Raw genomic sequence first — 12,665 nt, forward strand, 5'->3', positions numbered from 1 at the left:
TTCAATTAAAGGATTTTATTCTGGCTGTGTCTTTATTTACATATAACTAAAGGATTCGAAATGGAGAGGTGTCTATAAGATACCTCTCTATTAGTAAGCCGTAGGCTTGATGTCACCTGACAATACAATGGTGATATCAAACCCACAAATATGAACCCCACTTGCCACCGCTACAGGGCAAGTGAGAAGAGCCAGGCAAAGTGCCAGAATTGCCATGCACTCCTGTGGACTTCATACGCCCGTGACAGCTATGCACTACTATGGACTTCATATGTTTCCGTGATGCTATTTTAAAAACTGTAGCCCTTGAAGTAATGAAAACCTCAGAAATTACTGCAAGGTGGGAAAAAAAATCAGTAAAAATTACAATATTTCAAAAGAAACTTTATTTTGGCCTCAGCTTTCATTTGCCCAATTGTAAATATAGTAAAAAAAATAGTATATTGCCCAGCCACGTAGTATATTGCCCAGCCACGTAGTATATTGCCCAGCCACGTAGTATATTGCCCAGTCACGTAGTATATTGCCCAGTCACGTAGTATATTGCCCAGCCACGTAGTATATTGCCCAGCCACATATGTAACAGGCTAAAAAAGACTTAAAATAAAAAATAAACATATACTCACCTTCCGAGGTCCCCTTGTAGTCCTGGCGCCTGTGTGCGGTGCACGCGGCAGCTTCCGGTCCCAGGGTTGGTATGAGCGCAGCACATGACCGTGACGTCATGGCAGGTCCTTCTCGCATAGCATTCTTGGCACTGGAACCTGCCACTTGCACTGCCGAGAACAGGGCGCGACGTCGGAGGGTGAGAATAACGTTTTTTTTTAATTATTATTATTATTATTATTTGTAACATTAGATATTTTTACTATTGATGCTGCATACGCATAAAAAGTTGGTCACAGGGTTAATAGCTGCGTTAATGGAGTGCGTTACACCGCGGTCCATTAACGCTGGCATTAACCCTGTGTGAGGGCTGACTGGAGGGGAGTATGGAGCGGGCACTGACTGCGGGGAAGAAGGAGCGGCCATTTTGCCGGCGGCAAAATGCCCACGACCAATCAGTGACTTGGATTTCCATGACAGACAGAGGCCGCAACCAATGAATATCCGTGACAGATAGACAGACGGAAGTGACCCTTAGACAATTATATAGTAGATAGAATGCTGATGTGTCACTTAACCCCTTTCGAACATTAGACGTGCTATCCTGTATATACCTTTAAGGGTCGCCACATCTCTTGATCGCGCACCCTGACGCGCGTTTCGGAAGATTTCCTTCGTCAGGGCAATCGCGGGGCGTGGCGACCCTTAACCCCTTCATGACCCAGCCTATTTTGACCTTAATGACCTGGCCGTTTTTTGCAAATCTGACCAGTGTCCCTTTATGAGGTAATAATTCAGGAACGCTTCAACGGATCCTAGCGGTTCTGAGATTGTTTTTTCGTGACATATTGGGCTTCATGTTAGTGGTAAATTTAGGTCAATAAATTCTGCGTTTATTTGTGATTAAAATGGAAATTTGGCGAAAATTTTGCAATTTTCACATTTTGAATTTTTATTCTGTTAAACCAGAGAGTTATGTGACACAAAATAGTTAATAAATAACATTACCCACATGTCTACTTTACATCAGCACAATTTTGCTAGGAAGTTATAAGGGTTAAAATTTGACCAGCGATTTCTCATTTTTACAACGAAATTTACAAAACCATTTTTTTTAGGGACCACCTCACATTTGAAGTCAGTTTACGGGGTCTATATGGCTGAAAATACCCATAAGTGACACCATTCTAAAAACTGCACCCCTCAAGGTACTCAAAACCACATTCAAGAAGTTTATTAACCCTTCAGGTGCTTCACAGCAGCAGAAGCAACATGGAAGGAAAAAATCAACATTTAACTTTTTAGTCACAAAAATGATCTTTTAGCAACAATTTTTTTTATTTTTCCAATGGTAAAAGGAGAAACTAAACCACGAAAGTGGTTGTCCAATTTGTCCTGAGTACGCTTATACCTCATATGTGGGGGTAAACCACTGTTTGGGCGCACGGTAGGGCTCGGAAGGGAAGGAGCGCCATTTGACTTTTTGAATGAAAAATTGGCTCCACTCTTTAGCGAACACCATGTCGCGTTTGTAGAGCCCCAGTGTGCCTAACCATTGGAGCTCCCCCACAAGTGACCCCATTTTGGAAACTAGACGCCCCAAGGAACTTATCTAGATGTGTGGTGAGCACTTTGAACCCCCAAGTGCTTCACAGAGCCGTGAAAATAATAAATACGTTTTCTTTCCTCAAAAAATAATTTTTTAGCCCAGAATTTTTTAATTTTCCCAAGGGTTACAGGAGAAATTGGACCCCAAAAGTTGTTGTCCAGTTTCTCCTGAGTACGATAGTACCCCATATGTGGGGGTAAACCTTTGTTTGGGCACATGTCGGGGCTCGGAAGGGAGGGAGCACCATTTGGCTGGAATCCATGGTGGCGCCATGTTGCGTTTAGAGACCCCTGATGTGCCTAAACAGTGGAAACCCCTCAATTCTAACTCCAACACCACAACACACCCCTAATTCCAACCCTAACTCTAATTCCAACCCTAAGGCTATGTGCCCACGTTGCTGATTTGTGTGGGGATTTTTCCGCACCTTTTTGTAAAATCTGCAGGTAAAACGCACTGCGCTTTACCTGCGGATTTACCGTGGATTTCCAGTGTTTATGGTGCGGATTTCACCTGCGGATTCCTATTATGGAGCAGGTGTAAAACGCTTCGGAATCTGCACAAAGAATTGACATGCTGCGGAAAATACAACGCAGCATTTCCGCGCTGTACTTTCCGCACCATGGGCACAGCGGATTTGGTTTTCCATAGGTTTACGTGGTACTGTAAACGTAATGGAAAACTGCTACGAATCCGCAGCGACCAATCCGCTGCGGATCCGCAGCAATATCCGCACCGTGTGCACATAGCCTAATTCTAACCCTAATTCTAACCCTAATTCTAACCCTAGCCCGAAGTGCAACCCTAGCCTTACCCCTAACCCTAACGGAAAAACAAAAATAAATATATTTTCTATATTTTATTATTTTCCCTACCTATGGGGGGCATAAAGGGGGGGTTTATTTACTATTTTTTTTATTTTGATCGCTGTGATAGGTTCTATCACAGCGATCAATCACAGCGATCAAAATGTACAGGGAACAGAGGGGCAGAGGGGAGGACAGGGAGGGGCGGAGGGGAGAGGATGGCGCTGAAGACATAACTGAGGGGTACGGAACACTGACGGCGGCTGCAGATCGCCGCCGCCAGTCGGTGGGGGGGCTCGATCGGGGTCTCCAGCCATGGCCGATGCTATTGCAGCATCGGCCATGGCTAAATTGTAATATTTCACCAATATTGTACTACGGAAGACAGAGAATGAACTTCAATCCAATATTTCGGCCAGCATGCAGCCAGCGGGTAAGGAAAGGGTGAATCAAACACCCGAAAACTCCGCCCATATGACCCAAAACCAGTCCCGCCAAATTCAGGTGACAGGTTCCCTTTAACCTGAGAAGCTGCTAAAATATTTGTACGTTTCATCTAGATTAATATTCACAACCTTATGTTTGTTGATTTTCCAGGCTTGGATTTACTGAAATGTTTTCTTTTCCTAGACTTCTAATATGAATGAAACAATAAGCACTGAACATGCTTTGGGTACTCACAATAAAGCGTCTCACAGTGTAAGTATTACATATAGTAGTTTATATTAAATACAAATGCATTTACCTACATTCAGTATTCAGGTAATGTTTAGTTAGTTTTTTTCCCTTAACCTGGTAATCAGATCATGAATTTGAACATCAGGAAGGTCAGCATTGGGGGAGGCCTTTTCATTGTTGAGAAATTGGAGGAAGTACGTGTTTGTAAAAACCCGAACTATAAAACTACCATATTTTGCAAACTATAAGACGCACCTGAACATAAGGCGGTTTCCCATGGATTGCCCTGTGGTGGGCTTCTGGAAAATGTCTGCCAGAGGTGATGCATGCGTAGATTGAAATCTTGGGAGAGATTTCTTTATTGACATATTGAGATTTAAATGGCGTTTGATGGACCTATATATTGGAAACTCGAAATTGATACCCTTTTTTAAAATTGCAACCCTAAAATACTTCAAAATTTTTTTAGCACATTTTTTAATCCTTCAAGTGCTACAGAAATTAATGCAAAATGGAATAAAAAAATTCCTCAAAAAATGTTGCTTTAGTCCTAAAGTTTTTTTGCTTTTTTTTTTTTTTTTTTTTTACAAGGAATAGCATGATAAAATGAACCATAAAATTTGTAACCCAGTTTCTTCAGCGCACGCTGATGCCCCACGTGTGGCCTGAAGCCTCTGTTTGGACAAATGGCAGGGTTCCAGAATAGAAGGAGCGCCATTTGAATTTTGGAACATAAATTTCGCTGAAACAGATTGCGGGTGCCGTGTCTCATTTTTGCAGTGCTGCTAAAATGCCTACAAAGGAGAGAACCCCCACCCTAACACGTGACACTATTTTGAAAATTTACACCACTCAAGAATTTTAGCCATGGGTATATTGAGCATTTGAACATACAAGTACTATACAAGATTTGATAACGTCAGGTCGCCATAATGAAATTTTCATTTTTTTTTTCTCACAAAAATGTAGCTCCAAGCTGTTAGTCTTGATCTTCTCTCTATTAGGTAGAATGGACCGGTCTAGGCACCAAAGTTTTAGGAAGTCTGAGAAAGACAACCCTGGGGTGTGTGTCTTGCTTTCTAAAGTCTTGTTTATTATGGTATAATCTCATCTTTTGTAGAGGAATCTGATTATGTAAACTATCCACAATGTTATACTATGTTTGGCAAAAATAATAGTAAAAACAATCGGTTGTCTTCGCTAATGACTTTTGGAATGATGGGTTATGGCTGAGGCACGGCTATGACCGTACATGAAACAGTTCATCCTTTGGCTGAAATAGTGAATTCTTGCACTTTCACATGAATGAAGTAAAATGTTTTTTTTTCATACAGCATAGATGCATCCTGTCAAGGTCAACCATTGTTAAACAGAAAAAGGCATGGTTATGTAGACACATATGATAACCCTAGAAAAAAACATATTGTACATATTCTGATGTGTTCTGAATTCTAGATTTTAACCATTTTTTGAGAAGCCCAAATTTTCACTTTTGCAAGAGGTAAAACGAAAAAAATTGACCCACAGTTTGTTACCCACTTTCTTCTGAGAGTGGCGATCACCAACAAGTAGTCAAAAAATTCTGTTTCGACACATGGCGGGCCTCAGAAGAGAAGAAGCAACATTTGGTATTTGGAATGTAAATTTGGAATAGATTACAGACAAAATCTCATTTGAAGAGCCCCTGAGGTAACAACACAGAAGCCTCCACAAGTGACCCCATTTTAGAAACTAGACCCATAAAGGAATTCATCTACGGCTGTACTGAACATTTTTAACCTACAGGTGATTCACAAAGCTTTATCACATTTAGGCTATGTGCACACGTTCAGGAATTCATGCAGAAAATTCCTGTGAAAATCCGGACATTTCTGGCAGATTTCCGCATGAAATCCGCATGCGTTTTTTTGCACGTTTTTTTCCGGACATTTCCCAATGCATTAGACAGTGGGAAAACCGCGAAAAAAACGCAAAATTAATGAGCAGGTTCATTATTTTTCCGCAATGCGTTTTTCATGCGGAAAAACGCACATCATGTGCACAGAAATTGCGGATTTCATTAAAAATGATCGGATGCTTAATGTATGCAGATTATTTGCGGTTTTTATAGCGCAAAAACGCTAAAAAAACGCAAATAATCTGCAACGTGTGCACATAGCCTTAGATGAGAAAACAAAAAGTTACATTATTTTTTTCTATTAAATTACTGTTTTAGTACCAGCGTTATAATTTCCACGATGGGTAAATAGAGAAAATGGACCCCATAATTTGTTATGCAATTTTTACCGTATGTGGCAGTACCCCATATGTATTTGCACACTACTGTTTGAGCATGTGGCAGTGATCGAATGGGGTGGAGTGCTACTTGGCTTTAAAGGGAATCTGTCACCCCAAAAATAGCCTATAAACTAAGGCCACCAGCATCAGGGGCTTATCTACAGCATTCTGTAATGCTGTAGATAAGCCCCCGATGTATCCTGAAAGATAAAAAACAGGTTATGTTATACTCACCCAGGGCGGTTCGGTCGCCGGGCCTCTCTGACCTTTCCTGGCTCCTGCGCACTGCAGTACTTTGCTCTGCCCCCAACAGGGCAGACAAAGTATGCCTGCGCAGGAGCCGCAGCAAGAAGACAAGAAGAGAACGACATCGTATGAAGATGGGAGGCGCCGGACCGCGACGCCCATCGGACCCGACCGCAGCGGGACCGCCCCAGGGTGAGTATAATATAACCTGTTTTTCTTATCTTTCAGGTAACATCGGGGGTCTTATCTACAGCATTACAGAATTCTGTAGATAAGCCCCTGATGCCGGTGGCCTTAAGGTACCGTTACACTAAACGATTTACCAACGATCACGACCAGCGATACGACATGGTCGTGATCGTTGGTAAGTCGTTGTGTGGTCGCTGGGGAGCCGTCACACAGACAGCTCTCTCCAGCGACCAACGATCAGGGGAAAGACTTCGTCACCGCTGTGCTCTGCTTTAGGGCCAGCCGGCGCTGACACAGTGCAGGGAAGCTGATGCCGGGGGACGTGACAGACATCGGAATGTAAGTATGTACTGTGTTTTTTTTTGTTTTTTTTTTACAATGGTAACCAGGGTAAATATTGGGTTACTAAGCGCGGCCCTGCGCTTAGTAACCCGATGTTTACCCTGGTTATAGGTGAACACATCGCTAGATCAGCGTCACACACGCCGATCTAGCGATAACAGCGAGGTGATCAGCGACCAAAAAAGGTCCTGACCATTCCCCACGACCAACAATCTCCCAGCAGGGGCCTGATCGTTGGTCGCTGTCACACATAAAAATATCGTTAGCGGGATCGTTGCTACGTCACAAAAAAGCGTGACGTTGCAACGATATCCTTAACGATATTATGTGTGAAGGTACCTTTAGTTTATAGGTCATTTTTGAGGTGACCGATTCCCTTTAAGAACGCAGATTTTGTTTCAGTAGACTGGTTACCAATAGTAGAGCCCTGGATGTGCCAGAACTGCAGAACCCCCTCAAGTGTTTTTTTTGTTTTAATTTTATAACATTTGGATTTTAAAATATAACATTTTAGTGGAAAAAAGTATTTTTTTTATTAGCTGCAAATTTTTCAGCTACATAAGGTTTTAAAAGGTTAAATTGGATCTCCACAACTTATTGCTCAGTTTATCCCGAACATGTTGATGCCCTATATGTTGTCAGAAACTACTTTTTGACCACATGTCAGGGCTGAGAAAGGAGCACTGTTTGGTTTCTGGAGCACAGATTTTGCTAAAATAGTTTATAGGCGACATTTGCGGATCTCCTATGATGCAAAAATGGCACAAAAATGGCGAAAATTACCCGATTGTCGCCGGAAAAGAGCTCAAACTTAGTCCAAAGTGACTGTCTCTTCCTCATAAGCGAGTGGTTCCTTCAGAGGTTTTGTCTGATTCGCATTTTTCTGGATGTACATGGAATCCCCAATGTAAACGCTCAACAGAGTGCACAGGAGAAATGTGAACAGATTCTTATTCTGATTTTTAGGAGGCAGAATTAACAATTAGACAGCAGTAAAGTCAGGTTGATTCAACTTCACTTGAAGTGCCTCAAGACAAGGAAATGATGCTCAGTAGTGTGTTTGGCCTCCACGTGCTTATAGAACCTCCTTACAATACCTGGGCATGCTACTGATGAGGTAGCGAGTGGTCTCCTGAGGGATCTTCTCCCAGACCTGTATTAAAGCATCAGTCATCTTCTGGGGGAGTCTGTGGTGAAACGTGGCATTGGTGGATAGAATGACATGATGTGCCAGATTGGATTGAGGCCTGGGGAACGGGCAGTGCAGTCTGTAGCTCCAGTGCCTTCATCATGCAGTAACTTCTGACACACTTTGGATAAACTAGACCTAGCATTGTCATGCATCAGAAGAAACCCAATGTCCAGTGCACCTACATATGGTCACACAATGAGTCCGTGGATCTCATCCCGGTACCTAATGGCAGTCAAATTACCTCTGGCTAGCACATGTAGGGCTGTGTGGTCCCCTCCATAAAAATGCCTCCCCACACAATTACTGATCCACTGCCAAACCAGTCATGCTGGAGGATGTTGGTAGCTGTCCTGATGCAGGGTTGTTGCCCTCCTACAAGCCCCTCCTCATCTTCTGGTGTACTTATCTGTATCCTGCTTCATGCCCTGGACACTGCTGACGGGCACAGCTACCCTTCTTGAAACAGCTCGCATTGATGTGCCATCCTGGATGAGCTGCACTACCTGTGCAACTTCTGTGGGTTGTACTGTAGATAACGTCTCATGCTACTGTACCTCTAGGGGTGAGAGCAATGACAAAATGCAAAAGTGACCACAACATAAGGATGAGAACATAAAAATGGTCTGTGGTCACCACTAGAGATGAGTGAATTTGATTGGGTCAGGGCTTATTCGGCAAGCTATAGCGCTTACCAAATAAGCTGCAGAGCGAACCTAGCTTCCTGGATCGCTCCAGCTGATCAGCTGTTTGGCTCCGCAGCTGCATGTGTCGCGGCTGTGACAGTCACGGCACAGGCATGGAGAGCCTGTCTGTTGGCTCCATATGGTGACGTTCATGCCGGTGCATTTGTTCAGAGACCTGGGCAGGTAAGCACTGCTGCCCCTTTTCTGCTGTATTAATTCTTGAATCTTTGGAGGATTTTTAGTCCTCTTTTTTTTCACTTATGTGGTTTCTGTGTCTGAGTGTGTCCCAAATTTTATTCAGGTGTGTGTGTGTGTTTGGTATAATCTTATTTTATAATTTTTTATTTTTTTTTTAAACTCAGAGAAAAATTTGAAAAGAATATAAAAAGAAAAAATTGGTAAAATAGTAACCAAACTTACTAAACAGGTGTCAGTAAAAACCAAGTTGAGCCTTAAAAAATAAAAACAAGTCTGTAAAAAAACACATTTTTTCACAATTAAAAAATAGACACTGCAAGAAAAGGTTGTGGGAAAACAGCGAGCACAGAATATTGATCAATGATTTGCTTCATTGATCAATGCTCGGCGGCTGCAGGACGCAAGGAAAAGAAAAAAACTGTCAAATTGACCGATCAACTACTGATCAGTGCTCGGCAGTAGAAGGGGGAGGGGAAAAGTGAGGGAAAGTGGGATTGAGATGGTTAAATAAATAGGGCAGCACACTGCAGCGCCAAAACATGCAAACTTGAAAACATGAAATTTGAACTGCATTACTGCACTAGAAATATGAAAAATGAGAGCTTTTAGCGCACAAAAATGGCCAATTTTATGTGTACCTCGTAGCCACTTTACGGCATCTCTCTTATACGAGGTCCTACGCTTGACCTACCTCACTGAGAATAAACGTCTCCATCTGAATGGGTACATGTGAAACCTCTTCTTGGACTCAAATTCTCTCTCTCTGTGGAGGGGTATTGGACCTACTATAATTAAAACACCTGAAGCTAGGAGGCGGGGAGTGCACGATCAGAAGGCTAGAGAATACATTTCAAAAACCTGACCTGCACATCCAAACATAGACTGAGTGTGAACAGGTGCTGAACCCAGAGTCGCCAACTCGTATATAGTTAAATAAATAGGGCAGCACACTGCAGCGCCAAAACATGCAAACTTGAAAACACGAAATTTGAACTGCATTACTGCACTAGAAATATGAAAAATGAGAGCTTTTAGCGCACAAAAATGGCCAATTTTATGTGTACCTCGTAGCCACTTTACGGCATCTCTCTTATACGAGGTCCTACGCTTGACCTACCTCACTGAGAATAAACGTCTCCATCTGAATGGGTACATGTGAAACCTCTTCTTGGACTCAAATTCTCTCTCTCTGTGGAGGGGTATTGGACCTACTATAATTAAAACACCTGAAGCTAGGAGACGGGGAGTGCACGATCAGAAGGCTATAACTATTTACGAGTTGGCGACTCTGGGTTCAGCACCTGTTCACACTCAGTCTATGTTTGGATGTGCAGGTCAGGTTTTTGAAATGGGATTGAGATGGATTAGGAAGGATCAATAAGTCTTTCTTTTTCAGTCATGGCACAGGCTTTAAAAAGTCAGTGGCACCGCAAGGCCCAGCACCGCGCATAGAACAACACAGTGACCATCCTGTAGAAGTCCGCAGCTAGAATGAGGAAGTACGGTGCGGTTACTGTGGGGTCAGATGGTGTCTGTGCTCTCTGATTGGTGTGATCGACATCATCATTAGTGTAGGGTTAGGATTGTGTTAGGGTTGGGTTGGGGTTGTGGTTAGATTACTGTGGGATCAGATGGCGTCTGTGCACTTTGATTGGTGCGATCGATGTCATCGTTATGGTTGGATTGGGGTTCAGTTTAATCCGACAAGGAAAATTTCCCAAAATAATAGTAAATAAGCTTCAAGCAGATACACAACCTATTAACCAATCAAAAAACTACTTGAAAATAAATAGAGAAAATCATCTAAAAATTCTAAATATTTCATTTGACACCACTAGAACAATACACAAAAAATAAATTTAAAATTAAGAGGAGCAGTTTTTGACACTCATAATATCACCAAATATATATAAATTCGTAAAGAAATGTTTTTTCTGTAATGTTTGAGTACTGGTAGTAAGAGAAGACAATTATTTATAGCTGCAATACCACATTGGTATATATCCACAATGGGACACTAGTGAGGAAAGTACACACCAATATATATGCCAGAAAAAAGTAAATATAAATGACCTTTCATATGTTGCACATATTCTCCACACAAAGTACGGTAGCTTTAAACAAGAAGTAGAACGTGCATCATGCATGGTGCAAAAAGTATATACAGTTATATGAAAAAGTTTGGGCACCCCTATTAATCTTAAGCTTAATGTTTTATAAAAATTGTTTTTACTCGGACTCCCATGACAGCACGACGAGAGAGGGGATCCGCCCATTAGGAACAGGAAACCTACAGATACAAAAGGGTGGTACCTCTCCCTTGCTTCAGTTGGTTTCCTGTTCCTGAGGGGACGGGTGCCTACAGAAGATATCCACTAGTACTCTAAAAGTACAGGTCTCGGCCCTAGGGGCTCTATTCTCCTGTAACATCGCCAATAATTACTGGATCTCAAGGTTCATTAAGGCATCTAGTAGGTCTAGACCCATACATAAAGATAGATCTATGCCTTGGGATCTCAACTTAGTCCTATCAGCATTGACTAAAGAGCCGTTTGAACCTTTACAATCAGCTTCAATTAAGGCCTTATCCCTTAAGACAGCATTTCTGGTAGCAATTACATCTGCCCGTAGAGTAGGAGACATACAAGCTCTCTCCAGGGTTTCCCCTTATACAGAGTTTCTACCAGACAGAGTAATCCTCAGACCGGACCCAGCCTATTTACCAAAAGTATCATCACGGTTTCACAGGTCACAAGAGATAATTTTACCATCCTTCCTCCCTAATCCTGCTAACCCTAAGGAAGAACTACTCCATACATTAGACGTTAGGAGATGCCTGCTAGAATACATCTCTGTTACTGACACATGGAAGAAAGATGATGCATTATTTTTATCTTTCCAAAATCCTAGAAAGGGACTCAGGGTATCAAAATACACGCTAGCAAAGTGGATTAGGGAGGCTATCTCTTTGGCTTACACTGCAGGTGGGGGTCCGGCTCCGCAGAATCTGAGGGCGCATTCCACCAGGGCCATGGCTACATCCTGGGCGGAAAAATCTGGAGTATCAATCGACCAGATATGCAAGGCGGCCACATGGTCATCCCCGTCCACCTTCTTTAAACACTATAGGTTGGATTTGGGGGCTTCCTCTGATCTCACATTCGGGTTAAGGGTGCTACAAGCCATAGTCCCTCCCTAAGGTACCTTACATCTCTGTAATTCTCTCGTCGTGCTGTCATGGGAGTCCGAGTAAAGCATTAAGCTACTTACTGGTAGCGGCATTTCTCGGGGGCCCATGACAGCACCCTTAGTTCCCTCCCTATTCACGTGGGGGTTGCACTTCCTATAGATGTATATATCTCACATATGATACCCAGTTCCAAATATATGGCTGAAAATTTGTATATAATCTGTATATAATCTGTATATAGTGTATATTTTTTGTGCCACTAACCGCGGTAGTCCTCTCAAGGCTCTGAAATACAACTGAGGCAAGGGAGAGGTACCGCCCTTTTGTATCTGTAGGTTTCCTGTTCCTAATGGGCGGATCCCCTCTCTCGTCGTGCTGTCATGGGCCTCCGAGAAATGCCGCTACCAGTAAGTAGCTTAATGCCTTTTTTGCAACAGCTATTTCAGTTTCATGTATCTATACATAATGTAGCTATAAATAATTGTCTTCTCTTACTACCAGTACTCAAACATTACGGAGGGCAGCACGGTGGCTCAGTGGATAGCACAGCAGCCTTGCAGCGCTGGAGTCCTGGGTTCAAGCCCCACTAAGGACAACATCTGCAAAGAGTTTGTATGTTCTCTCCGTGTTTGCGTGGGTTTCCTCCGGG

The 12,665-nt window shown here is 42.6% G+C and overlaps 1 protein-coding gene across 7 annotated transcripts in view; it reads left to right on the forward strand.

Annotated features, from left to right (window-relative positions):
• Window positions 1–12,665, forward strand: part of LOC138642413 (uncharacterized) — a 347,309-nt gene that overhangs the window by 23,149 nt on the left and 311,495 nt on the right. For 6 of the 7 annotated variants that reach the window (XM_069730557.1, XM_069730558.1, XM_069730555.1 and 3 more), the window contains exon 2: window positions 3,652–3,720. The exons of the other annotated variant lie outside the window; for it this stretch is intronic. In XM_069730557.1, coding sequence (XP_069586658.1) covers window positions 3,652–3,720 — 69 coding nt within the window. The remainder of the gene's footprint in view (window positions 1–3,651; window positions 3,721–12,665) is intronic. 7 annotated transcript variants of the gene reach the window in all.

This window comes from Ranitomeya imitator, chromosome 6, assembly GCF_032444005.1.
Source record: "Ranitomeya imitator isolate aRanImi1 chromosome 6, aRanImi1.pri, whole genome shotgun sequence".
Lineage (NCBI taxonomy): Eukaryota > Metazoa > Chordata > Amphibia > Anura > Dendrobatidae > Ranitomeya > Ranitomeya imitator.